The sequence below is a fragment of the Epithele typhae genome, assembly GCF_022376455.1.
Source record: "Epithele typhae strain CBS 203.58 chromosome Unknown BXZ73scaffold_7, whole genome shotgun sequence".
Classification (NCBI taxonomy): Eukaryota; Fungi; Basidiomycota; class Agaricomycetes; order Polyporales; family Epitheliaceae; genus Epithele; species Epithele typhae.
The window spans coordinates 38,330-64,002 of NW_025954198.1; the positions used below are offsets into that span (position 1 = coordinate 38,330).

The window sequence follows — 25,673 nt, forward strand, 5'->3', positions numbered from 1 at the left end:
ACGATGCGTACGCTTTATCTCTGCCTTCTTCATTTGTCGAGGATGCTCATCATTAATGGTTTTGTTACAGTGTTGCATCGGTCTGAAACCGGTGGTTGCTATTGCGTTCGAAATCTGGCGAGATACAATTGAACATCGACAATTGGATGCACAAAAGTGAACGGGATAGCGAGTACGTATAAATCGCTGCTCCCCAACGTACTTGTGACCTCAGCACTTGTTTTCCCTCCTCTTCCCAAGTTCTTCCTGATGCACCTCTTCCGTAGTTTCCTTGCACCACTCCTGGGGCTTTCTGCCGCATGGGCCTTTCCGTCTGTGGGTGACAGAAGACCCGCTCAACGAGCCGACAACTCATCTGCAGTCTCCGTCTCTTGGCTTTACTACAACCCGGACCACAACGATAGCCTTCCAATCAGTGAGATTGACTGGAAGAAGTACACCCACGCATCGTATTACGCAGCGTGAGTCCAATCATCTAGCGTTTCCAAGTTCGCCCTCATACGTATACCTTTAGGGCTACCACCGACGATTCCTCAAACCCCGTTGTAATTACCAACGAGACGATGTTCTGGGAGTTTGTAGATGCCGCAACAAGCAACGTGAGCCTCATCAGGTTCCTACTTTCTCGACCATGTTCTTAGACACCCTCCCTTTGAACAGCATACGGTTCCACTCTTGTCAATAGGAGGGTGGGCCGGTTCAGAGCACTTCTCCACTCTCGTCGCAACAAATGACAGCGGCGCCGATTTTGCCAAATCTCTCGCATCCAAATTTGTCCGCGACCGCCGATCGAACTTCAGAAATTACTGCGGGTTTGACATCGTGTAAGTCCAACATACTCCGTACGCTCTTTATCCTCACTCCCCAGCGATAGATGGGAGTTTCCCAACGACGCCGACGCGTGGCCGAACAACACCAACGCCGCGAACGACACGGCGAACCTGCTTGCCTTCCTCCGCACGCTTCGCGGTGAGCTGGATGAGATCCCCTTGACCGAAGTCACGCTCGCCGCCTCGGCGCCCGCCGCGCCTTGGCACGACGCCTCCGGCAAGCCTTCCACCAACTGCTCGCTCGCCGGCTTTGCAGACGTGCTCGACTACGTCTCCGTCCTCGCCTACGACGTCTTCGGCCCCACCTGGTCCAACACCACCGGCCCCAACGCCCCGCTGCACTCCTGCTTCGCGAACGGCACGGCGGCCCCCTCCAACAACTCCGCCGCCGCGCCCTACGCCTCCGCAGACACCGCCGTCGCGCTGTGGACCGCCGCGGGGATCCCAACGCACAAGCTCGTGCTCGGCGTGCCCTCGTACGGGCACGCGTTTGCCGTCGCGGCGGGCGGGGCGAAGGACGCCAGCGGTTCCCTCGCGCTCTACGCGCCGAACGACCGCAGCGCGCCGGTGCCGAGCGGGGATTGGGCACAAGGGATGTTGAGCTTCCGCGGGATGGTCGATGCCGGGCTCCTCGCCGCGGATGGTTCGGTGCCCGCGAACGTGACGGGGGCGTTCGACGAGTGCACGCAGACGGCGCTGGTGTATTTGAATGGCACGGGCGGGGACGGGGTGCTGGTGGCGTACGACGATGCGAGGGCGTTTGAGGCGAAGGGGGCGTTCGTAAAGGAGAAGAGGATGGCGGGCTTTGCGATCTTCGAGGCAGCGGGGGATAAAGGCGGCACCTTGATAAATGCAATCAGCAAGGGGGTGGGGGCGGAGGGCTCGTGAGTCGGGTCTGGGGACCGGCCGTCGAGACCGTCATCCGTGCCGCAGAACTTCTACTGAATCTTGAATGCTATGTAGAAGAGGTGATTTGCCTGGTGTAGAGTATTGACGTGGTTTATGCGTTACGGAGTTCACTTTCTTCAACACCGGATAAGCATGGACGCTGAGCGAGACACAAGCTTTTGATACCCGCACGACAAGACAGCTAGATACATGGACGGAAGGGGGAAGTGATTGTATAATTTGCACACGATATTCACCGTGCGTAGATCCGAGGAGTGCGCCACCTCGTCCCGTGTTCAATCCATGCAGGGTTTGAGCATGCAGTGAGGAGCTTGGTTGTACACAGGAGTGAATTGACACGAATAGGTCATGTCAGACATGCAGACGCAACCCGGGCGTGCAGCGTACCTCGTTTTATATAGTTCCAAATACATCTTGTGGAACGTGTAGCCAAGCATGAGGTATAGTTCGGCCCATCCGAACCTATGAGACCAATTAGTGGAACTCCCAATGAAATCAACAGATTCGAGGACCCTTGGAGAACGTGGCCAGGTAGTGATCGATATTGATGGTGTCCTTATTGAGCCAACGCTCCGGCTTGAAGGCCGGGGTCGAGGAAGATGGCCGATTCGAGGTGTACGAACGACGAGGCCATCGCCGCTGCTGTCTGCAGAGACCTTCAACACGCACGGTGAGAACGTTGATAGAAAGAACTCACACCGGCAGGGACCTTGAAATAATGACGTCGATGGGCCCAATTATACGAGGCGGAGGGCACACCACACCATTAACAAGATGCACCATCTCTTTGATGACTGCTGTCTGAAGCAAAGGCCCGTCGTGGAACTCAGCGCCACGATACGGATAAGAGTCGAAGGTACGCACCAAGTAAGGCAGCTTCTGGAGCACCTCCGGCGCACAGGGGCGTCGATATCCGGCCACGCCCCCCGCAGCCTCTCCTTCATCCTCGATCGTATAGACTGCCGGGTCACTGCAGACATGCGCGACGCACATGCTCGCCTGGGTCGCGATCGACTCACTGCCCGCGACGACGAGGGTGACCGCCTCCTCGAACAGTGCCTTGACCAGCGGAATCTCGTACTGGCCCTTCTCCGGGTGTGGCTTCATCAAGTGGTGGAAGACCGTCTCTTGGCCTTCCTTCTCAAGGAGCGGCAGATCCCTCGGCATGTCCTCGATCTTGCTTTTGAGCTTGGCAAACAAATTGCAGATCGCCCCCTTGTGGTTCCCCCGGAGCGCGGCGACGAGCTTTGAGCCGTAGACGATGACCCAGAAGATCCATGGTAAGTGAACGAGGAGGAGAAAAAGAGGGGCTGAGGTCTCGGAGCTGACGATAGTCTGGTGTGCAAAGCCGGCCGCGGAGTCGTAGATGAGCTCCTGCGCCGTGGACTGGCACGCGAGGCGCATGTTCACGGGAGTATGCATGGCGACGTCGTCCGCGAGCTTAGCGAGCAGTTTGTTGACCTGTGCAAGGGAAGGCGTCTTGAACACGGGAACACAGGACATGAGAACACGGGCACGCACCTTTGCCTGTATGACATGCTCGGGCTGGAAGATCGTTCGCCGCGAGAAGAGCGGCTTCAGGATGTCCCGTCGAGTCTTGATCTCGCGCTGGTCGATGATGTACAACGACGCGTCGTCCTGATGGAAAGCTTTGTATGTCCGTGGATCCTTTATGAACTGCGAGCCGCGGGTGTAGATTCCATCGTACGCCTCGGGACTGTTGAAGTGCAGCTAGATACACAGATAGTTGGTAAGGGGAGGCGCATATATGCGCAAAACAGACTTGATTAGGGCCAACACGGGCCACAGGACCTGGTGCAGCGCGCTCTGCGCGTGAGCACAGCGCAAGAATGAGGGAGAGAAGATACGTGCCATATCGCTCACGGAGAACCCAGAGATGGTCGACGAACGCGCCACCTTTGAAGACTTCGTAGTAGGTCATGTACCACCATGTCGCTGAAGCAAATCTAGGTCTCGGAAAGCGCACTAACGGGTGGACAGAGATTAGAGAAAGAGGCGGTAGAGCACAGTGCCGGCAGCTCCAAGGAGCAGCGTCCCGCATGTTGTGAGGGCCACGGGGATCGAGCTGGGAGAGAGGAAATGCATGGCGCAGCAGAGAGCAACATTGTGGGGCTGATAGAGGGCGGGTCCTGTTGGAGAACAAGCATGAGTACTTGAGTTCGCACCGAAATTGCTGATTTCGCAATTCCTGGCAGACGCCCATGCACTTCACCTACGGCCTCTCCGGGGCACTCGCGAACCTGAACGGGCGCGAGTACAGGAAATGACTATCGTCGAGAGCGTCCCGTCCCGATACCATGCTTGATCAAGGTTACCGCATCCGCACACTCCATGGACCGTTTCCAGATGGCAAGCAAGTGAATTATACACGATAGTGAGTGCGTCTAGCTGGCTATGCTACAGAGTATGGGCGAGCTGTCGATACAAGGGAGAAACGTGAGTCCGAACCAGTCGAATGGGTGAAGGGGTAGGTGGTGGATGTGGCGTGGCTCGTCGTGGGGACGTAAAATGTGTGAATAGGAGCCACGGATGTGCGTGAGGACGACGATGGGTCCGCTACGAGGGAGCGTGCCACCATCTAGGCGGACGCAGTGGCCTTGGTGCTGGCGCTCCCAAGTATAATCGTCGTAACTGGCCCCACGGAGATGACGGGGACGGACGTCGCAGAGGCCGCGGAGCTCGCGCTCGCGCTTGCTGAGCCGACTTTGACTGGGGGCGCACTCGAGAAGCCGGAGACGGCGCCCGTGCTCATCGCGCTTGCGGTGGCGTCGGTGCTCGTGGAGCTGAAGGTGACGATTGTCGATTCCGCTGCGCCGGAGGTCTCAGCGATCGAGGTAGCGACCGTGGAGTGGGCAGTTCGAGTGACCGAGGCGGCGACAGAGGACGTCGCAGAGCCACGGACGGTGCTGATGGAGACGCCGGACTCGGTCGCGATGCTCGAGAGGAAGCTCGAGGCCTGGGAGGGGTTCAGGGTGAAGGTCTCGCTGGGGAGCGTGACCGTCCCGGAGCCGGCGATGACGGTCACGGTCACTGTCTTTGCGTGCTTGTGGCCGTGCGAGGACGTCGCGGTCGCGGTAGCGGAGGCAGAGTCCGTGATGAGGGAGGAGGCGTCGGTGGTCGTCGACGCACCCTTGCCAGTGGCAGTAGCAACAGAGGAAGTCGTGCTGCTACTGCTGGAGGAGGCATCGCTCTCGTCGTCGCCGTCGCAGTCGAAGGGAAGGGCGACAGAGTTGGAGGTGCTGTTGGCGAAGACGCCGCCGGTGGCACCTGATGCCTCAATGATGGAAGCGGCAGTGGCATTTGTCGTGCAAGAGACAACCTGAGTGTAAGGGTAAGGTAGGGGACATTTCCAAAGGAATAGACAGAGACTGACTACTCCAGATTCCTTGAGAGACGGCATGGCGAAGCAGGAAAGAGACTTGGAGCACGGCTCCAGTGACCAAGTAGAGTTCGCGCAGTGAGCGATGGAGTTGTCGATACATGCCAGCTGTCCGTCTGTAGGAGGTACGCTGTAAGTACAAGATTGAAGGTAGGACGAGGAGATGGGCTTGCCTTTGCAGGTATCCGTGGAGTTGAGGGACAGGTATTCTGTGTTCAGAGCTTGCGCATCTTGGCCGTTCTGGAGGAAGACGGCGGGGTCGAGAGAGGCACCAGTGGGGGCAGAAAGCACTGCAGGCACCACAAAAGCAGCAGCAGCGAGAGCAAAGAAGGCGTGCATGGTGACGATTCGGTAAGCACGGCAAGAAGTGCGAGGGAAAACGCAGAGTCGGGGAAGCACCGGGCTTCAGAAGAAGAGTAAGACTGGATCCGAGAGTGAGCACCGAGCTCGAGCACAACGAGGAAGAAGGAGGAGAGACGAGTGGCCTTTATGGCGGCCGCACAAAAGCACGAGGCGGCCATTGTGGCCACAGGACGCGGATGGTGCTCATTGTCTTTGTCCTTCCCGTTGTGTTGAGGAGGCCTATTGTTCCCAGTCTGGAACAACAAGCGCACACATACCGCGTTCGCATCACGTGAATTTTGGCGGCATTCGCCGGATGGCGTTAGACGCTGGAAAGGCCGCATTGGAGGCAGCGCGTCGGGTCCTCAGTCCACCGCCCTCGTCAAGACCGCCGATTCACGATGGTGAGTGCCCATATCATGCCTCTAGGCCGTTGTGGGATGTGTTGCGAGTGCAGTTGCGTGGATTGGTGGTGGAATTCGGGCTGGGATGGGATGGATGGGATGGTCGACCTCCGGATGACATCTGTCAAGTTTCGCTCAGCAGAACGAGGATACTCACCCATCTCTCGCCCTGCAGACCAAGAAGAGAAGAAACCACGGACGAAACAAGAGTGGCCGCGGCCACGTCAACTTCGTGCGCTGCTCCAACTGCTCGCGCTGCGTCCCCAAGGACAAGGCCATCAAGCGCTTCACCGTCCGCAACATGGTCGAGACTGCCGCGGTTCGTGATATCAGCGAGGCAAGCGTTTACCAGGGTGCGTCCCGCTCCTATCGAGCACGATCAGGCCGAGTCGTTGACTTGGGCGGTCGTCGTGTGCAGAGTACACCATCCCCAAGCTCTACATCAAAATTGCGTACTGCGTCTCGTGCGCCATCCACTCGCACGGTGCGTTCACTTCCTACCTCGTCTTTTCCCGTATCCTCATCCCATCGATCTAGTCGTCCGTGTCCGCTCGCGGGTTGGCCGCCGCAACCGTGCACCCCCGCCCCGTGTCCGGTGGAAGGACGGCAAGAAGGTCAACCCCGCTGTCGCCGCGGCTGAGGATGCGAAGGCGGCTGCAGCAAAGACTTCATGAGCGCGTCGTTGACACCAGACTTGTACTCCGTATCTCGCCGCTATCGATGCTCCACTGTACCGCGCATATGACATGCATCCCACGTGTATGTATCATCTACGAAGATGATTTTCGGCCAGACCTGGATGTTGCCCACGTATCTGCTCTTGTCAGTGGACTTAGAGAGCTGCCACGGGAGACTTCAAGGCGGATTTCGACGTCCACACTTTGAAGACGTCGCCTCGGCGGTCACGACAGCGAAGTCTCCGTGTTGCCCTCTACGCGTGTTGTCTGTGTATCCCATTTGACCTTGGCTGCGTTCTGCCCCAAGTACCCTTGGTTCACTCCAAATGCAACGTGGACGCCGAAGTCACCCCTCGCCCCTCATCCTGAAATCTGGGTCTTACCATGAAGGAGCCCCGATCAACCGTCTCTCTGGTAGCCTCACACCTAAAGACATTGCTAGATGTCGTTTAACCGAGTCGGCGACTGGTGGAAGATGGACAGGCGTCCTACAAACGAGCGATCCTAGAGTCAGTCAAGGTCAGTTCAACTATGCACAGCAAGACGAGATGGAGGTTCAAACTCGTTGCTGATTCAGGCAGCGCACAGAGAAAGGGAGGGAAAGAACACGAGGCATGCCATTTTCTAAAGAGCAGCTAATACACCTGATAGTCGCGACATGTGGTACAGAACGAAATAAGCCCAATAAGGTAAATGCGATGGACAGGAAGATGTGTGTGTTATGATGTCGTATTTCGAATGTCCGTGGTGGTCACATAGGCATGGAGGCATATAGACATGTAGGATAGGGTACGTGGCAAACGAATCTCTATGCGAAAACCGAAACCAAAAAGAGAAGCTCAGAAGTCCCAGAGCGTGCCGAAGGCGGGGATGCCCGCCTCCTTGCAGCCCTCCATGAGCTCGCTGTTGCCGGAGCTGTTGGAGGTGATGAAGACGACCTCGGCGCCCCACCGTGGTACGCGTCCTTGACGAGCTGCATGATGTCCGGGCGGCCGCCGCGCGCCTTGGAGTCCCAGAGGCACATGCGCTCGGGGCCGATGTGGCGGTGGATGAGGCCAGAGATCGTCGGCCCGAACGTCTTCTCCTGGTCGGAGCCGATCCAGATGAGGTACCAGTCCGGGCTCTGGATGCACGTCGAGAGCGCGGCGCCGAGGCCGGTGCCGGTGCAGACGCGGATGCCGCGGCGGTAGAGCGTCGAGGTGTTGGACACGCCGGCGAACTTGAGCTGGCGGTCCAGACGTGCGTGGGCGGGTCGTTGACGAGCGAGCGCGTGAAGTCGCCCTGGACGCCGCAGATGAGGTAGTGGTGCGAGGCCTGGGGGCCCTCGCTGATGATCCCGAACGCGTGGTACTCCATCACGGAGGAGCGGGCGATGCGCGAGAGGAGGCCCTGCTGCATCCCGCGCTCGAAGCGGAGCACGGCGACCTTGGAGGACGGCTGTAGGGGAGAGTGTCAGCGCGGGCGGGCGGAAGCGGTGAGAAACGGGCACGCACCACCTCGATCTCGACCTTGACCTTGCGGACGGTGAGCCAGGGGATGATGATGAAGACGGTCATGCCGAACGAGAACCAGAAGTCCTGCTGACGAAGCACGCGGATGCCGTCGGGGTTCCACGAGTGGGTGTTGAGGTCGTAGCTGTCACCGAGGACGACGAAGACCCAGGCTGCGAAGGTAGGGTGTAAGCATCGGCGGAGAACGGGCAAGTAAAAGTGTGCGCACTCGAGAGGAGACCGAACCAACCGATGAAACGGTGGTGGCGCTCGAAGACGTTGTGGTGCGTGTTGCGGACCCAAGGGAACGCACTGACGATACTGATGGTGACGGCCAGGTTGGTGATGATGCCCATGATGAGCACCGCGTCATGGTTGTTTTGGTGGTCGATGAAGATGAGAGTCATACGGAAGATGAGCCAAACGAAGCCCGAGACCGCGCAGCCGGAGTGGATGCCGCCGAGGTGCTGGAGGACGGAGGTGCAGCCGAGGCGGAACCAAAGCGGAGTCCACTGTAGATGCAATCACGGTCAGTCTCCGCGGCATAACCGCTGAGTGCATCGTGGACGTACTTTGGCAAACAACGTGTTGAAGAGGAGGAACAGGAAGCGGCCGAAGAGTTCATTCCGCATGAGGACGGCGCACAGGAGGTTGCCGAGAACGAATGCGCCGGTGTAGTTCCGAGGGTACTCCCAGGTGTTCGTCGCGGCGAGGATGAGACCGGTGGCGTTGAGGCCGGTCACGAAGAGGAAGAACTTCCTGCAAAGAAGGTCACCGACTTTCTTCGACGAGAAGAACACTGGACATACCTGTAGGTGTTGAACCAGAGCTGGAAGCGGATCCATCGACTCGCCCGGTGCTTGGGTGCCGCGGGCTTCTTGAGTACAGCCCTTTTTTCTTCGCTCGCTGGCCGCGAGTCTACGACGACGGTGGAAGACTGGACGGCGGACTTGGAGGAGACGGGAGGGAAGGGCGGAGAAGTGACGGTGTTGGCGTCACCCTTTTCAGCACGCTCGAGGTCGGCGACCGTGAGCGGCCTCGCAACAGCAGACTCGATGTGGCTCATGATGAAGAGGAAGAGTGTGGCGGTGGTTTATAGAGAATCAGTGGATGCGATGCGTCGAGTCGAAGGCGAAACCGGATGTGAGAGACGATTAGGTGTGAGAGCGATGAGTAGAAGTAAGCAGAAGAGATGGGAGAGAGTAATGTGGGAGAAGATGTCGATTGGAGGCAGAAACAGGGAAGTATTTATCCACACGGGAAACCAGGGGCATTCTTCGAAAAACGCGGATAGAGGGCGAGAGGGTCATCGCGACCCCCTGTAGCGCGGCCGCAGCGGCGGGACGGATGTGAGCGAGTGGCACGCGCCGTCGTTCAGCGGGCCGCACTGCAACGGATGCGTCTGCAGAGGACATACCTGCAAGAGCGGAACATGCGTCACTCCCGCCGTGGACGCACTGCATTTGGAAATGAACGTTCCCGGCGGTTGACGACGCCTGCCACCGAATCCGCGTGTGCGGCGAACTCGGGGTAATACCGCCGCGGGGGCGCGAGCCGCTCCCGCGCGGGTCGAGGCAACGGCTGCTGGATAGGGAAATTGGTATGGCGGAGTGAAGGCGGACGACCGGTCTCGCCTACTCAGCTGGCAGCTGCACGCGCCCTCGCCGTCGACCGGGACACCCATTAGGGGTTGCTTTTGCAACTTGCAGCCCAGAGCCATTAGTAGCTAGGTCGGAACTGTGTTGGGACTCGGACAGTCTCGTTTGCGATAGTTCCTTAGACAAGACACACCTGACTTTGTGCTTGATGAATGACACTTGGACATAGTCAATAACCCGCAGAGCCACGATATCAGAGCTGCCGTTGCGCAAGCGGAAGAACACGGAGAGTGTCTGGTCGGGGGCGTGGCAATGAGCCAAACATGAGCAAGGCGAAGTGTGGCAGGAGGCCCAGTGTTCGAGTCTGGGATCGTGCGATTTCTTTATTTCTTGAATGACACAACTCTCCACACCCGGTCCATTCGCGACATGGACCGGGCCCTGTGGAGAGTGGTGCCGTCACTATACTTAGGGCCAGTGATCGCAGCGCAAGCCACACGCAGGAAAGAATTCAACCCGGGATCCCATGGCTGCCAGATGGCGCAGCTGCCTCGGCTGTAGACTGCACTTACACAGTGCGTTCACTGTCAGAGACCATTACTTACACTCCCTGGCTTGAGGACTCGGCCCTAGTCGTGGGTCCCTCCTGAGAGCCATAATAACTTCGGATCCGATACGGCCGAGTGGTGTCGACCCCCTTGTCGACTGACTCGAGCACGTCCATCGACTCGGACCCCCTCACCGCTGTTCTACCTCTTTCACCATGTCTCTCGGGATTCTCGCCGCTCTATGTGCTGTCATTTTGTACACTCTCGGGAGGCTTTGTCGGGAGGCCTTTACCCATTATCCGCACGATGCTCTCCGTGGCCCCCAACCACAGTCATTTCTACGAGGTGCGTCTGGCTTGGAAAGAGTCCAACCCTACCGCTAACGTGCTTCACTCTCAAGGCAACCAAAAGGACTTCTTCCACCCCCAGGCCTGGAAGCGCTGGGCAGAATGGGCCGCGACATACGGTTCCGCCTTTATCATTCGAAATATCCTTGGGGTATGCTGTCCTGCATTGGAGAAGAGCTTGTCTTTACCCGATCTTGCTTCCTGCAGGCCCGTATCGTCGTCCTCTACGACCCCAAGGCTATCCACGCCGTCATGGTCAAGGACCAGAACATCTGGACGAAAGGCTCCGGACGGTCGTCTACGTGTGTATTCTTCTCTCCGGTGCGCGTCACTATTCTCACACCTAGATAAACCAGTGTCTTCTCCGTTCTTCTAGGGCCAGGGTTGCTCTCTTTGCGAGGTGGAGAGCAACACAGGCGCCAGCGCAAGATGCTTAACCCCGTTTTCTCCGTCGCCCATCTGCGCAACATGACCCACATCTTCTACCACGTCGCGCATAGGGTGAGATTTCCCGCTGTCGTCCGTCATCGGAGAGAGAAGTCATGATCCGCTCTGTAGGTTGATAAAGCGATCAAAGCGCGTCTCCCAACCACCGCCCCTGCTCAAGAAGTCGACATCAATGACTGGATGAGTCGCGCCACTCTCGAGATGCTCGGGCAAGCTGGACTGGGCTACTCCTTCGACGATTTCGCCGGCGATTCTGCAGACGAGTACGGGGAGTCCATAAAGCTCTTTTTGTGAGTACAGGTGCGAATCACCACTCTGCGCGCGGCCGCTGACGACGCGAGACGCAGCCCGCACCTCGCACGCACGCGCGTGCCCGCCATCACCGTTCGTCAGCTCTCCTGGCTTTTGTCCGACTCTGCGATCCGCACATACTTCCGCACATTCCCCTCGGCGACCGTGCGCGAGGTGCAGCGCACCTCGGACACCATGGCCACGCGATCCGCGGCGATCGTCCAGCAGAAGAAGGCTGCGCTCGAGAAGGGCGACGCCGCGCTCAAGCACGAGGTCGGCGAGGGCAAGGACATCATGAGCATCTGCTGTGCGCCCCTCCCCTGTCTTGCATTCCCTCACAATGCTCACGCGCCGCGCACACACGGCAGTGCGCGCGAACATGGCCACGACCCCGAGCGAGCGGCTGTCCGACGAGGAGCTCGTCGCGCAGATGTCGACGTTCATCCTCGCGGGCATGGACACGACCGCGAACGCGCTCTCCCGCATCCTCTGGCTCCTCGCGGCGCACCCCGACGTCCAGACGCGCCTGCGCGCGGAGCTCGTCGAGGCGCAGGGCGGCGCCCGCGCCCGCGCGGACGTGCCGTACGACGACCTCGTGAAGCTCCCCTACCTCGACGCGGTCTGCCGCGAGACCCTGCGCGTCTACGCGCCCGTCCTGTTTGTGTCGCGCGCGTGCGTCCCTACACTCTCTTGCTCGCGTGCGCACCGCAAGCTGACGACGCTTTGACCAGCGCGGCGGAGGACACGGTGATCCCGCTGTCGGCGCCGGCGCCGACGCGCGACGGCGGCGCGATGTCCGAGATCCCCGTCGCGCGCGGCACGACCGTCCTCCTCTTGCTCCAGGCGTCGAACGTGAACCCGGCGCTGTGGGGCGCGGACGCGGCGGAGTGGAGGCCGGAGCGGTGGCTCGCGCCGCTGCCCGCCGCGGTCGAGGACGCGCGGGTCCCGGGCGTGTACGCGCACCTGATGACGTTCGCCGCGGGCGCGCGGGCGTGCATCGGCTTCAAGTTCTCGCAGCTCGAGATGAGTGAGTGCGGCGACGGCGTTCGGTCCTCTCGCGTCGCTGACTGCGCCCGCAGAGGTCGTGCTGGCGGTGCTCTTGACCTCCTTTTCGTTCGAGCTTACGGACAAGGAGGTGCGCTGGAACATGTCGGCCGTCATGTACCCCTCTATGGAGGACAGCTGCAAGCCCGGTCTTTTGCTCAGGGTTAAACCGCTCAAGGAGTAGATATCATCGTCCGCACCAGTGCATGTGCCTTCGCGTCAACTATGATCAGGTGAAGATTGCCACCGAAGAATCGACGCGGGAGAGAATGGTGTACTACAAGAGAGGACCACACGCGTGTTTGACGTGACCAAATTTACACACGCAACGTATGGATTGCGTATCTACACTTTGAGCGCCTTTACCATCAGCAGTAGCTCCGGCCTCGTGCTTCCTTCCCCCATAGTGGGGTAGAGTACAGCCGACGAGTTCCACGCGACTGGCTTGTCGGTGAGCTCGAACGAGAACGCGGTGAGCAGTACAGACAGCACGACCTCTGCACCCAGGCATCAGTACGAGTTCTGCATTTACAAGGAATCCGGAACTTGAGCACTCACTCATCTCGAGCTGTGAGAACTTGAAGCCGATGCACGACCGCGAGCCCGCGGCGAACGTCATCAGGTGCGCGTACACGCCCGGGACCCGCGCGTCCTCGAGCGTGGCGGGCAGCGGCGCGAGCCACCGCTCCGGCTTCCACTCGCGCGCGTCCGGGCCCCACAGCGTCCGGTCTGCGTTCGAGGCCTGGTACTGCACCAGCACGGCGGTGCCGCGGGGGACGGCGAGCTCGGCGATCTCGGCGTGGCCGTCGCGCGTGCGAACGGGCGCGGAAAAGGGGAGCACGGTGTCTTGAATCGCGCTGGGCGCGCTTTGTGTGAGCGCGAGCGCGGAGGTCTTTCGGGGGAGGGACGTACACGCGCTGGGAGAGAACCACGGGGGCGAAGACGCGCAGGGTCTCACGGCAAACCGCGTCGAGGTAGGGAAGCTTCACGAGGTCGTCGTACGGCACGTCCGCGCGGGCCCCGGCGCCGCCTTGGGCCTCGAAAAGCTCGGAGCGTAGCTGTTGGACGGCAAGCCGCGATTGCGGTAGACGTCCCGGCCCGGACGAGTTGCGTCCGGTGCGCACCATGTGTTTCCCCTCTTCGTATCATTTCGAAATGTCCTTCGTACCTGTACCTTACCTTTCCGTACTCGCCCGAGTCACATATACGCTCTCGCACGTTACGTACACCTCAGTCTTCTTTCCCCCCGAGACTGAGGTGAGCCCCGCATCCGTATACTCTGTATTCTGGACTACGCACTTACTCGTTACCTAGCTCGTTCGCCCTGCGCTCTCGCTAGGTACTTACCTTTAATATCATGAGTCTTCTTTCCCCCCGAGACTGAGCTCGTTCGCCCTGCGCTCTCGCTAGCTCGCCAGCGCTCGTACCCGTTGACAGGTTATGAGCCCTGCCTCGACCATGGCTTCCTCGTATCCCGAAACTTCTTCCTCAAGTGGATGGGCGTCCTTCGGAGTCCCGCGCCTTGCTTCGGACGGATCAAACTGGATCATGTACAAGAACCAGTTTATCTCCGCTGTCCACGCAAAAGGCTTGCGGCGCTACCTTGAAGGTACGGACCGCCGTCCCAACCCTCCTGTGCTTCCCACGTCCATGCGCACGGTTCCGGCCGCGTCTGGTGCGATCAGCCGCTCCGCGTCAGCCTCAGCAGCGACACGGCCGCGATCAGCGTCACAGTCGACAGCCGGCGGTTCCGCAACCACCGTAACCGCATCGCCCGCTCAAGGAAGCACTCTCACACCGGAGGAGGAACAAGAGAAGTACTACGAGGCGCTGGAAGAGTACGAGACGAAGGTCGACAAGTGGACGGCTGCCCACAACCAAATCAAAACCCTTCTCTTTCAGACCCTGCCAGAGGATCTCCGACTCGAGATCACCCCGCTCACGCTAGGGAAGGACCTTTGGGCCATCGTCACTACTCGCTTCGACCGACAGGGCACGTTCGTGCAGGCAAACATCCTCCGCCGCATCCAGGCACTCCATTGCGAAGAAGGCGCAGACCCCCGACCTGTTCTCAATGAGCTCGCACAACTCAGAGCTGAATACTTTACGGCCGGCGGCTACCTAACAGGCGACCAGTACGTTGTCTACATACTGTCTGTCCTCCCGAAGTCGTACGGCCAGACCATCCGTGCCATCCAAGCCTCCGCCTCCATATCGAGTATAGCCGTCACCCCAGAAGCTCTCCTCACCACCCTCATCGACATCGCCCGTGACGAGCACGCCATGAGCGGGAGCTCGAGTTCGAGCACCGCCGTTGCTGCGGCCGCACGCCCCGAGGATCGGTGCCATAACTGCAACAAGACCGGCCACTTCAAGGCCGACTGTTGGAGCAAGGGAGGAGGAGCTGAGGGGAAGGGCCCGAAGAAACGAGGACGAGGCAAGGGGAAGGGGAAGGCAGGGGGAGAATCGGCAAAGTCAGCCGTAGTTGAGGAGAACGCGAGCGAGGGAGCATTTGCTTACCTTAGCGTCTCAACGGACTTCGCGCGCGTCGCCCAGAACACGGCCGGCCTCACGCGCGACACTCGCCTCCTTGACTCCGGGGCAAGCCGACACTTTGAACCTCATCGCGAGAACTTCAAAACGTTCCGCGATATCGCCCCGGTCCCTATCCGCTCTGCCGACGGCCGCATGTTCCACGCTAAAGGAGAAGGAGAGGTTCTGGTCAGCGTCATGTCGCAAGGGAAGCCGGTCGACTTTACCTTGCGCAACGTCCTCTTCGCTCCAAGCATGCCCCATGGCCTCATCTCCGTCAGCCGCATCACCAAGGCGGGCGCGTCTGTCCACTTCGAGAAGGGCGGATGCCTCGTCAAGACGCCGACAGGAGCGACGGCCTGGACAGTCCCTGAGCGGAACGGCATCTACCCTGTTCAGCCCCTTCCACCGAAAGCCGAACACGCGAAGGCCGCACGCACCTCCCTCCCGCTTTCCGAATTCCACCGCTGCATGGCGCACGCGTCGACCCCAACCTTGAAGAAGATGGTCGACGACGGGGTCGTGACAGGCGTCGAGTTCTCGTCGACAGAGGCACCGTTCTGCGAAGTGTGTCAGCAAGCGAAGCAATCGCGCGCACCCTTCCCGCAAGAACGCTCGAGTCCTCGTGCGGCGAACTACGGGGATCGCGTCCACTCGGACGTCTGGGGACCGCCGGACACGCAAGGCATTCACCACGAACGCTATGCGGTCACGTTCCTCGACGACGCCACGGACGAAGCTGTTGTACACCTCATCAACAGCAAGGACGAGGTCTTCAGCCGGTACAAGGCGTACAACGCCTGGGCGAAGGCGCATCGCGGCGTCAAGGCCATCAAAGAGTTCCAGTCAGATCGTGGCGGAGAGTTCATGAGCGGAGAATTCAACAAGTACCTTGAATCAGAGGGTACTGTCCGCCGTCTCACCGCGCACGACTCGCCGCAGCAGAACGGGAAGGCCGAGCGGCTCTTCCGCACGATCTTCGAGCACGCGCGCGCACTCCGCATCGACGCCCGCCTGCCGAAATCGCTCTGGCCTGAAGCCGTGAAGCACGCGGTGTGGGTACGCAACCGCGCGACCACCCGGAACACGCCTGGCTCAACCCCGCATGAGCGCGCCACAGGGAAGAAGCCCGACCTCGCGCGACTTCCTCGCTGGGGCGCGCGCTGCCATGTACTACTGGAGAAGCCCCCCAAGCTCGACTCGAAAACAAGCCAGTGCATTGGATCGGCTACGACACCCAGAGCAAGGCCCACCGGGTCTACTGGCCCGAAGAGCGCAAATCTCGGTGGAGCGCAACATTGGCTTTGATCCAGCCGACTGGGGCGTCGCTGACGCCGGCGCATGGCTCGAGGGGGAGCAGAACAGTGATAACGCACCTTACGAGCCGTCTGCGCCGTCCGCGACGACCCCCACAACCCCCTCCACGGTCACTCCTGCACCTGCCGCACCTACCACAACACCACCCGCAGAAGAGCCACCCGCGAGCGCCGAGACGCTCCCGATAGAGCCCCCCGCAGACCTTCTACAACCCATCGAGCCGCCCAACCAAGAGCCGTCCACCGAGCCGCCGTCCGTCGAGCCGCCGCGCGAGATAGCGAGGTCCCGCCGCCGAATGAGGGTCGCCCCCAGCGCAATTGCAAGCCGACGCAATGGCTGAAGGACTTGCAGAGCGGCGCGGGACGACTGGTGGAAGAGGAGCCCAGCGCGTCCCGCCCTCCATCGGAGGAGAGACAGCGAAGACCGCGCTGGAGCCCGAGGATGAGGGGGAGCTTGAGGGGGGTGGTCCGCACTTGATGGTGAGCCGATCTTCGCGTTGGCCGCCCTCTCTTCCGAGGACGAGCCGTCGTATCGCGAGGCCATGGCAGGACCGAGAAGGAGGATGGAGGAAGGCGATGAAGAGTGAGATCGAAAGGATTGAGAAGATGGGAACGTACGAGTTGGTTGAACGTCCGCGTGACGCGAACGTAATCGGCTGCGTTTGGGCACTTCGCAAGAAGCGTGACGAGCATAACGAAGTCACGAAGCTCAAGGCTCGACTCTGCGCGCAAGGCTTCGGTCAACAGTACGGCGTCGACTACCACGAAACTGCTTCCCCCACTGTCCGATTCGCCACTGTCCGCATCCTCATCGCCATCGCCACTCTCCTCCAATGGCCCATCATCCAGATCGACTTCAAGAACGCTTACCTCAATGGCGACCTCGAAGAAACCATCTACATGCGTCAACCCCACGGTTTCGAGGTCCCCGGTCGCGAATCCTGGGTCTGGATCTTGAAGAAGTCGCTCTACGGCCTCAAACAAGCTGGTTTACAATGGTACAAGGTCGTCCTGGCGCTGCTATTAGGCCTGGGCTTTGAGTGCAGCCAACTCGACCCCGGTCTGTTCCTTCTCATCTGCGGCGCCATCCGAATCTTCATCGTCGTCTGGGTCGACGACTGCGCAATCACTGGCAACAACCGCCGTGCCCTCCAACTCCTCGCCTTCGAGATCAAGCGTCGCTACGAGATTGAAGAACTCGGCGATGTCCGCTGGCTCCTTGGAGTGGAGATCACCCGCGACAGCGAGCTTCAGACCACCTCGCTCTCGCAGAGCGCTCTCGTCGACACCCTCCTTACCCGCTTCAACCTCAAAGACGCAGCGCCGGTCACTGTCCCCCTTGATCCGCACTGCAACCTCTACAGGTACGATCTCACCCCCGAGATCCGCGCCGCGATGGCCCGTCGCCCCTACGCACAGCTGGTGGGCGCTCTCAACTATCTCGCCACCGCGACGCGCCCCGACATCTCCTTTGCGGTCTCGGTCCTTTCGCAATTCATGGCCGACCCCGCTCCACTTCACTGGGAAGCCGCGAAGCACGTCTTGCGCTACCTCAAGAGCACGCGCGACGTTGCCCTAACGTTCGGCACCCGCGACAACCCGCATGGCCGCGGCCTCTTCGTTTACACGGACGCGGACTGGGCCTCACAAGAGCACCGTCATTCGTACACCGGCACGGTCGTCATGCTCGCCGGCGGCGCTGTTAGCTGGACCGCGCGCAAACAGACGCTCGTCGCGCTGTCGTCGACCGAGTCCGAGTACATCGCGTCATCAGACTCCTCGCGCGACCTCCTCTGGGCTCGCCACCTCATCGAAGAGCTCGTCGCCTCCCTCGTTCGCGGTCCCACACCCCTTTGTTGCGACAGCCAGAGCGCGATTGCCCTTATCAAGAGTGGCTTGTTCCATCCTCGGACCAAGCACATTGCGGTACGCTACCACCACATCCGCGACATCGTGCGGAAGGGCGACGCCTCCGTCGAGTACTGCCCAACGAATGACCAGGCCGCGGACCTGCTCACCAAGGCTCTCGTTCGGCCGAAGGTGGAGTTCCTCTCGCATCTGATTGGACTCCGCCGTCGCGCTTGAGGGGGAGTGTTGGACGGCAAGCCGCGATTGCGGTAGACGTCCCGGCCCGGACGAGTTGCGTCCGGTGCGCACCATGTGTTTCCCCTCTTCGTATCATTTCGAAATGTCCTTCGTACCTGTACCTTACCTTTCCGTACTCGCCCGAGTCACATATACGCTCTCGCACGTTACGTACACCTCAGTCTTCTTTCCCCCCGAGACTGAGGTGAGCCCCGCATCCGTATACTCTGTATTCTGGACTACGCACTTACTCGTTACCTAGCTCGTTCGCCCTGCGCTCTCGCTAGGTACTTACCTTTAATATCATGAGTCTTCTTTCCCCCCGAGACTGAGCTCGTTCGCCCTGCGCTCTCGCTAGCTCGCCAGCGCTCGTACCCGTTGACAGTAGCTTCTCCTGGACGTCTGGATTCATCGCGAGGAGCCAGAGGATGCGGGAGAGCGCGTTCGAGGTGGTGTCCATTCCGGCGAGGATGAACGTGGACATTTGTGCTATTAGCTCCTCGTCCGTCATCTTCTCGCTGTCCGCAGCAGCCATGTTGGCCCTGACTAGACACGTTTGATTAGCACGAAATGAAGCATGGCGGAAGGAACGAAGCGTACGGCAGATGCTCATGATGTCCTTGCCCTCGCCGACCTCGTGTTTGAGCGCGGCGTCACCCCGCGCGAGCGCTGCCTTCTTCTCCGCCACGATCTCACGGGATCGGAGTGCTATCGTGTCCGCTATGTTTACCACCCTGCGCACCCTCTGCCACGGGGCGAGTCGCGCCATGGAGCGTATGGCGCTATCCGGAAGAACCCACGACAGCCGCCCGGCTACTAGGTTGTAGAAGCGTGTGCGGGAGAGAGCGGGGCTACTGCGAGTCAGACCAGGGAGATACTCAGGGAGAGTGGAAATGCATACAAAAATAGTTTGAGCGATTCGCCATAGGTGTCCGTCTTGTCGCCCGTGAAATCATCGAAAGAATACCCGAGCCCGGCCTGACCGAGCATCTCGAGCGTGGTGCGGCCCATCCAGCCGTTCACATCCATCTCTTGCGGGGCCCCTGAGTCTAGGACATGTTTCGCCATTGCGCTGTGCATCTGAAGAGAGTTCAAAGTGGGCTCATCTTGATGAGAAAGACGCTCACTCTGTGCGCGACATCGTAGAAGATGTGCGTCATTTCGCGCAGGTGGGCTGCGGAGAAGACCGGGTTGAGAAGCTTCCGTTGCCGCTTGTGTTGCTCTGCACCCGTGGAGAGTAACCCTGGTCCTAGGAGGAGTGTGAAGTTGCTGCAGAGACAGAGATCAGACAATGCATATCGTGAGCGCTGCGGTGCCATAGGATGAAGTGGTGCGCACTTTGACGGCGCCATGTTCTTTTGCCAAATGTGCTGATCTTTGACCATGATAGTGTGGAGGGCTTTAGCATCGTGGGTGATGAGGATGTGTTTCTGCGGAAATATTAGGACTGCGCTGTCACCAGCCGAAGAAGGTGCGCACATGGAGGAAACCTCTGACGAGCCACGCGCGGCCGTGGGCGTCTGCGTGCTCTGCCCATCGGCGCCAGCCCTGCCGCTTGAGGAAGATCGGGATAGCTCCTGGAAAGGGGAAACACTCAGTAACATTAATTAAAAAGATCGGTTCCCGCGACGCACCAAAGAAAAAGGACACGGGTTGTGGACCAGGCAAGATGTCAAGAGGGGAGCTCTTCACACGGTGGCGGACGACGATCCAGCCACAGTACGCGATCGCTACGGCGACGACGACGAGGAGGAGAGGAAGGGTCAAAGACATTGAGGTCTGTCTAGGGGAGAATGCCCAACCCGTTCATGGTGGCCGACTTATAAGGCCCGAGTACCCCAACGCGTAGCCCGCAGTCCAGATAGAGTTCTGTCTGGAACCGGGATATGCTCAGCGCGATGATGTAAGCCGGGGAGCGTCCGTTGTGGCGTCCGTCGAATCTGTCCTTTTGTCCATAACTGCCTGGGGAGACTTCCTCTGAGTGCTGGCCGGTGTCTGTAAGAGTTGCGCTGCAGACGGAATTGGCGCACCACGCCCTAGCACTCACACTCACACCATCATCATGCATCACCGCCTAGACGCCGCTCTCAGGGTCACACTTATGGCTTCTCGGGGACCTATACTCTTATGTATCAGACCCGACGGCGTGATGCTTTCTGCTCCCCAAGATCTCTCGCTTCTCCCTCTCAATCCATCGCTCTCGCAACTTCCAGGTTTGATCGCAGCAGTCCTAATACGGGATCTCATCGTCTCACTGGTTGTCGTTGTGCGCCCTGCAGCACACCTTGTCGCCGAGTACTTCTCCTTCCTTGTCTAGGTGCCACCCTCCAGCAGTCCATTTTCAGATCCAAACATCATGGCACGCAACAGTGACTACGTTCGGCATCCCTCCGTCGAGGCCGAGGCCAAGGGGGAGAGCGACGCCGACGTTGCGCCTGATTGGCTAGAGAAAGAAAACGGCGGTCAGTGCCTCCTGCTTGATATCTCGCACTCCGCATGCCCTAACGATATCTCCACCCCAGGCCCCCCTTCGCCCTCCACCGGCCTCGCGAACGTGCTCGAGCGGCACAGCGCCCTCCTCCTGCTCGTGATGTTCACACTCGTCAACGCCATGCTCCTCGCCGCTCCGCGCGGGACCTCCGCGCCCGCGGCACCGCTCTCACCCGCAAAGCTCGACTTCGCGAAGACGTTCCGCGACCCCGCTGTGCCTCATCCGCCGTCCACGACAAATCTCCCGGTGTTCGTCGCGCACCTCGACCGCGCCCGGCCCGCGGGGTCGTTCGCAGACGAGTCCGCGCCAGAGGCGTACCGCGGCGAGGTGTCTCCCCAGCGGTCCCTCCTGGTGCAGTACTTCGTAGGCGACGTTGGGACGGCGCGGTGCGCGCTCGAGGTGCGCGTCCCCGCGGCCGACTGCGACGCCTCGCCCGTGTTCCCTGCGTGGGTGCAGGCGTGGCGCGTGGAGACCGAGCAGCGCGTGCTCGAGACGCGGGACCTCGCGTCGCTGTCGAGGACGAAGCGGTTGGCAGCGTGGACGCTGGAGGCCCGGGGCACGTTCGTGTCGGAGGAGTTCGAGTGCGAAGCGCGCTCGTTCCACGCCTTTAAGCTGGCGTGTGCCGGGGCGGAGGTGTGTGCGGTGGATATGGGGACAGTCACTCCGACATCGAGTGATCGAGGTTGGTGCCAGACCTCAGTTGCCGTTAACGTTGCTCTCTCTCATCGTCGCTCTTAGGGGTATATTTGATACAGAGGCCATCTCATTAGAACCAGATTAAAGCCGACCGTCACGCAGCGTCTGAAGTAGCACGACAGACACGCTGGTAGACCACCCAGTCCCCATTTGGTCTTGTATCGAAAGATTGCTCTCGTTTTGTAGCGGGGATAGCTGTGCACACTCACTTCTCATTCTACTTTCCGTTACATGTGATAGTCCGATCCACAGACAAAACGACGTTCTAACACGTATGACCATGCCTCTAACCCTTCAGCGACTTCACCATTAGCAGCAGGCTTGGCTTCCGACTCTCCCCCATGGACGGGAACATCACCGCCGACGTGTTCCACCGCACCTCCTTTCCCGTCAGCCCGAACTCGAACGCGGACAGCAGCTCCGCCAGGACGATCTCTGCAAATTCATCGCGCGCGATCAGCCACCCCCTCCCGTCCCCTCACACCAGCAGCCGAGAGGAAGCACTCACTCATCTCGAGCTGCGAGAACTTGAAGCCGATGCACGCCCGCGCGCCCGCGGCGAACGTCATCAGGTGCGCATACACGCCCGGGATCCGCGCGTCCTCGAGCGCGGCGGGGAGGGGCGCGAGCCACCGCTCCGGCCTCCACTCCGCCGCGTCGGCCCCCCAGAGGGTGGGGTTCGTGTTGGAGGCCTGGTAGTGGATGAAGACCGTCGTGCCGCGCGCGACGGGGATCTCGGACATCGAGCCGCCGTCGCGCGTGCGCACGGGCGCGGAGAGCGGGATCACGGTGTCCTCCGCCGCTCTGCGTCGTGTGCATTCATGTAAGCGTGGGCACGGGAGGGAAAGGATGGGGAAACAGAAGTGGACGTACGTGCGCGGGGAGAATGTGACGGGCGCGAAGACGCGCAGGGTCTCGCGGCAGACGGCGTCGAGGTACGGAAGCTTCACCAAATCGTCGTACGCGATCTCCGCGCGGTCGCCGCCCTGCGCCTCGACGATCTCCGCGCGGAGCTTGCTCTGCACGTCGGGGTGGATCGCGAGCTGGTGCAGGATGCGGGAGAGCGCGTTCGAGGTCGTGTCCATTCCGGCGAGGATGAACGTCGACATCTGCGCGAGGATCTCCTCGTCCGACATCTTCTCGTGCTCCGTCGCGGCCATGTTCGCGCGCACTGTCAAAGGGGAGTGAGGAGGCAGCTTGAGAGGGGAATAAGGAATGGAGAGACGTACAGCAGATGCTCATGATGTCCTTGCCCTCGCCGACCTGGTGCTTGAGCGCGAGGTTGCCCTTCTCGAGCGCAGCCTTCTTCTGCTTGATTATCTCGGCCGAGCGCACACTCATCGCGTCTGAGAGGCCCTGGACGTCTCGCACGGCCTTGAAGGGTGCCATGCGGAAGAGGGCGCGGATCAGAGAATCAGGCAGAATGTAGGAAAGCGGAGAGATCAGGAAAGCTGGGACACGCGTGCGTGCGAGATACGGGCTGTGGGGCGCGTAATCGGCATGGTAATAGACTGGTGAAAGGGATAGTCGGGAGCGTACAAGAAGAGCTTGATCGACTCTCCGTATTCATCCGCGGCGTCCTCGGAAAAGCGGTCGAATGAATAGCCGAGGCCAGCCTGTCCGAGCATCTCGAGTGTAGTGCGACCCATCCAGTTGTTGATGTCGACCTCATGAGCGACACCTGAGGTAGGGAGACGCTTCTTGATCGCATCGTGCACCTAAAGGACGATATTCTTAATGAGGGCTCGTTTTAATCAGCGAAAATCCCTTGTTACCCTGTGTGATACGTTGTAAAAGATATGAGTCATGTCGCGAAGGTGGGCCGCAGAGAAGACAGGGTTAAGCATCTTTCGTTGGCGCCTGTGCCTCTCTCCGCCACGAAGAGAGAGAACACCGGGTCCAAGAAAGAGTGTGAAGACGCTGTTTTCACTCGGCATCAGTAGCTAGTGTCAGCTTCCCAGGACTAGACGATAACGCACTTAGAAGGGGCAATGCCCTTGGTCCAAATGTTCTGGTCTTTGACCATGATGGTGTGAATAGCCTTGGGGTCATGAATGACGACGACGCGGCGCTGAGGTAGGTCCACCACACATCAGCCGAAGGATGGCTTGCCGAAAGCTCACGTACGGCAAGAATAGTCCGGATGATGAAGGCAGGACCGTACGTCGCCGCACATTCTGCCCAACGCTTCCAACCTTGCGGATGGAAAAACTCCTGATTTCCTGGACAAATAGATCGTCGCCATTAAAGTTGATGGACTTCATATCAAGAGTACGTACCTCGGAGGAAGGATTTGGGCTCTGGACCAGAGAGAGCATCAAGGGGATAGCTAATGAGGTAGTTTCTGAAGGTTTTCCACAAAGCGTACATTATGGCCGCGCACACCGCGGCAAGGGAAATGCCGATAGAATGCATGGCTTGGACGAGGAAAGGCGGAGGAGACTCAGGCTTGGTTGAAGGAAGAACGGAGGCAACCTCGTCGTGGAGACCGAGGTTTTTTGAGGTGCTGGGTAACCTCCGTGCCGGAGAAACTGAGGCTTTGCCGCCGCTTTGGCCACGGAAGCGTCGCTGCGTACTCGTGCCCTCTGCGGGCCCAGATAGAGCCTCCGTTCGTGTGGTCGGAGGAAAAGGGGGATGGGAGGATTCTCAGCCTGGATTCGTGCTAAAAGGAGCTCCAGGCGCATTTCGGCAGACGGCTGGTCCGGGTAATGCTCGATCGGCGATCAGCGACTTGATCCATTCGGAGCCACATCCGGAGCGTTCCGCGCCGAACATGTGGTTCTGTTTAGTGAGTTGTTGAAAGCAATGGTAAGGTGATTATTAGTGCAGTATGATGGAGCACTCACGAGCTTTTACTGCCTTTGAACTGCTTAGACAACTGTCTGACGTTCTGGAGAAGAGCAAGCTGACATCATCATTTCAACCGTCGGGAGCCCCTCCGAACTACATTCGTCGCCCGGGGTACGTTCGAACCAATCCCGAGTTCTCCTCCACGAAAGCCACCCCCTACCCGCTGTGTCAAGAGTCACTTGATCGGTAGTGAATGAGATGGAAGCGAGGCTTACGGAGGGAATGACCGTTTGCGGGGAAGATTGAGGAGGGCGCAGGCGTGCCGTTGTGCCTGATTCGCTGCCGCGCTTGTCGCTTTCGATGTTACATATAGCTCTCTGGAACTAGTCACAGCAGGAAGCTTTGCACGCAAGTAGTTTTAGAAGAGCGCAATACTCAGTCACAAATCCCCTGCATACCTGTACTCTCGGCTGCCCTTCTCGGGTGCTTGCTAGACCATCAGCTTACCTGCTTGTACGCCCGTCTTCAAAACCAAGGGTCGCGCATAGGTCAGAAGCCATTTCGTGCCATAGCAGTCTGGACCTACCAGCGTATGGTGGAAGGCGATTATTCAGACTACGTACGGGTATTCGAAGTGCTGCGCTAGAACCGCACTGGCACCCCGCGACCGCGCCATTGGGACGTTCTGACGAGAGTTCCCCCCGAAGGAACCGACGAACTACCCAACGTGCCCCGTCCTCCGAAGCCGTGCATATCTCCTGCTGGAGAGTCTGTGGTACTCGAATTCTTGCAACGCTTGAACGCGTACGAGGACCTAACTGGGTTCCCAAGCAAGAACTTGGGAAGCGGCACTTCCCCAAGTGTTTCCCGACTGGTCACTTCCGGCACAGAAGACCTCGCGCGCAGGAGAATGGAGGAAAGGGCGTACCACGTCCGCGTGCGGCTTCAAGGAGATGTGGCTCAATGAAGCCCGTGTCGATCTTGCTGACAGTCGCGTTGGGGAGCGGCGGGCGGATGCTAAGGGTCTTCTCGTCCAACACCGTCGCTGCCCTCCTTCAACTTCTCCCACTCCGCCTTCGCAAAGCCCTCCGCGTGCGCCCGCTTGATGTACGAGAACGTTCTGCTCCCATACATACGAGACCCCAACTGCGATCGCGCGCGAGTACGCGTCCACCGCGGCCTCGAAAGCCCTATTTCTCTTCTCCTTCGCCTGCTCCGCCGCCAGTGACCATCGCGGGTGGCCCGCGCCGCGGCGGGCGATGACGAAGACCTTGAGAACTGAGGAAGACTCGGTGTTGGAACTGCGCCGCAAGCGGATCGCAGAAGGGCCCGATGGCCTGCGGGGCATGTGTGCATGTGGGACAGCGGGTGTGTGAAGTAGAGAGAAACGCACCGTGCACGGCCTGCAGCGCGTCGCGAACAAGTCGGTAATAATC

The 25,673-nt window shown here is 59.8% G+C and overlaps 10 protein-coding genes across 10 annotated transcripts; 4 read left to right on the forward strand and 6 right to left on the reverse strand.

The window, feature by feature from the left end:
• Window positions 1–299: 299 nt before the first annotated feature.
• On the forward strand, window positions 300–1,718 carry BXZ73DRAFT_98304 (glycoside hydrolase; the record flags this gene model as incomplete). Its single annotated transcript, XM_048027654.1, has 5 exons — window positions 300–315; window positions 362–461; window positions 515–599; window positions 661–824; window positions 875–1,718. The coding sequence occupies 5 exons, from the start codon at window positions 300–302 to the stop codon at window positions 1,716–1,718; spliced, it is 1,209 nt and encodes a 402-aa protein (XP_047880815.1).
• Window positions 1,719–2,295: 577 nt separating this feature from the next.
• BXZ73DRAFT_98305 (cytochrome P450) lies at window positions 2,296–3,681 on the reverse strand (the record flags this gene model as incomplete). Its single annotated transcript, XM_048027655.1, has 8 exons — window positions 2,296–2,385; window positions 2,437–2,448; window positions 2,520–2,540; window positions 2,604–2,698; window positions 2,759–3,200; window positions 3,261–3,470; window positions 3,523–3,566; window positions 3,624–3,681. The coding sequence occupies 8 exons, from the start codon at window positions 3,679–3,681 to the stop codon at window positions 2,296–2,298; spliced, it is 972 nt and encodes a 323-aa protein (XP_047880816.1).
• Window positions 3,682–4,338: 657 nt separating this feature from the next.
• BXZ73DRAFT_88293 (uncharacterized protein) lies at window positions 4,339–5,478 on the reverse strand (the record flags this gene model as incomplete). Its single annotated transcript, XM_048024888.1, has 3 exons — window positions 4,339–5,079; window positions 5,134–5,255; window positions 5,313–5,478. 3 exons carry the CDS (start codon window positions 5,476–5,478, stop codon window positions 4,339–4,341), a joined length of 1,029 nt encoding a protein of 342 aa, XP_047880817.1.
• A 521-nt stretch (window positions 5,479–5,999) lies between these two features.
• BXZ73DRAFT_88294 (ribosomal protein S26e) lies at window positions 6,000–6,559 on the forward strand (the record flags this gene model as incomplete). Its single annotated transcript, XM_048024889.1, has 4 exons — window positions 6,000–6,008; window positions 6,061–6,238; window positions 6,304–6,369; window positions 6,423–6,559. 4 exons carry the CDS (start codon window positions 6,000–6,002, stop codon window positions 6,557–6,559), a joined length of 390 nt encoding a protein of 129 aa, XP_047880818.1.
• An 842-nt stretch (window positions 6,560–7,401) lies between these two features.
• On the reverse strand, window positions 7,402–9,118 carry BXZ73DRAFT_88295 (uncharacterized protein; the record flags this gene model as incomplete). Its single annotated transcript, XM_048024890.1, has 7 exons — window positions 7,402–7,500; window positions 7,533–7,787; window positions 7,823–7,999; window positions 8,056–8,225; window positions 8,282–8,564; window positions 8,625–8,811; window positions 8,862–9,118. The coding sequence occupies 7 exons, from the start codon at window positions 9,116–9,118 to the stop codon at window positions 7,402–7,404; spliced, it is 1,428 nt and encodes a 475-aa protein (XP_047880819.1).
• A 1,295-nt stretch (window positions 9,119–10,413) lies between these two features.
• On the forward strand, window positions 10,414–12,511 carry BXZ73DRAFT_42070 (cytochrome P450; the record flags this gene model as incomplete). Its single annotated transcript, XM_048018887.1, has 9 exons — window positions 10,414–10,543; window positions 10,599–10,696; window positions 10,753–10,847; window positions 10,902–11,046; window positions 11,104–11,282; window positions 11,340–11,590; window positions 11,652–11,955; window positions 12,015–12,310; window positions 12,363–12,511. 9 exons carry the CDS (start codon window positions 10,414–10,416, stop codon window positions 12,509–12,511), a joined length of 1,647 nt encoding a protein of 548 aa, XP_047880820.1.
• A 161-nt stretch (window positions 12,512–12,672) lies between these two features.
• On the reverse strand, window positions 12,673–13,454 carry BXZ73DRAFT_98310 (cytochrome P450; the record flags this gene model as incomplete). The annotated part of the gene is made up of 3 exons (XM_048027656.1): window positions 12,673–12,824; window positions 12,886–13,184; window positions 13,240–13,454. The coding sequence occupies 3 exons, from the start codon at window positions 13,452–13,454 to the stop codon at window positions 12,673–12,675; spliced, it is 666 nt and encodes a 221-aa protein (XP_047880821.1).
• A 5,109-nt stretch (window positions 13,455–18,563) lies between these two features.
• Window positions 18,564–20,033, reverse strand: BXZ73DRAFT_98313 (cytochrome P450; the record flags this gene model as incomplete). Its single annotated transcript, XM_048027657.1, has 8 exons — window positions 18,564–18,574; window positions 18,636–18,806; window positions 18,861–19,111; window positions 19,162–19,340; window positions 19,388–19,529; window positions 19,599–19,690; window positions 19,740–19,837; window positions 19,895–20,033. The coding sequence occupies 8 exons, from the start codon at window positions 20,031–20,033 to the stop codon at window positions 18,564–18,566; spliced, it is 1,083 nt and encodes a 360-aa protein (XP_047880822.1).
• Window positions 20,034–20,616: 583 nt separating this feature from the next.
• On the forward strand, window positions 20,617–21,489 carry BXZ73DRAFT_98314 (uncharacterized protein; the record flags this gene model as incomplete). Its single annotated transcript, XM_048027658.1, has 2 exons — window positions 20,617–21,384; window positions 21,445–21,489. The coding sequence occupies 2 exons, from the start codon at window positions 20,617–20,619 to the stop codon at window positions 21,487–21,489; spliced, it is 813 nt and encodes a 270-aa protein (XP_047880823.1).
• Window positions 21,490–21,733: 244 nt separating this feature from the next.
• BXZ73DRAFT_42196 (cytochrome P450) lies at window positions 21,734–23,862 on the reverse strand (the record flags this gene model as incomplete). Its single annotated transcript, XM_048018906.1, has 9 exons — window positions 21,734–21,882; window positions 21,956–22,251; window positions 22,321–22,618; window positions 22,677–22,927; window positions 22,987–23,165; window positions 23,223–23,367; window positions 23,427–23,518; window positions 23,575–23,669; window positions 23,727–23,862. 9 exons carry the CDS (start codon window positions 23,860–23,862, stop codon window positions 21,734–21,736), a joined length of 1,641 nt encoding a protein of 546 aa, XP_047880824.1.
• Between the last annotated feature and the right edge of the window lie 1,811 nt (window positions 23,863–25,673).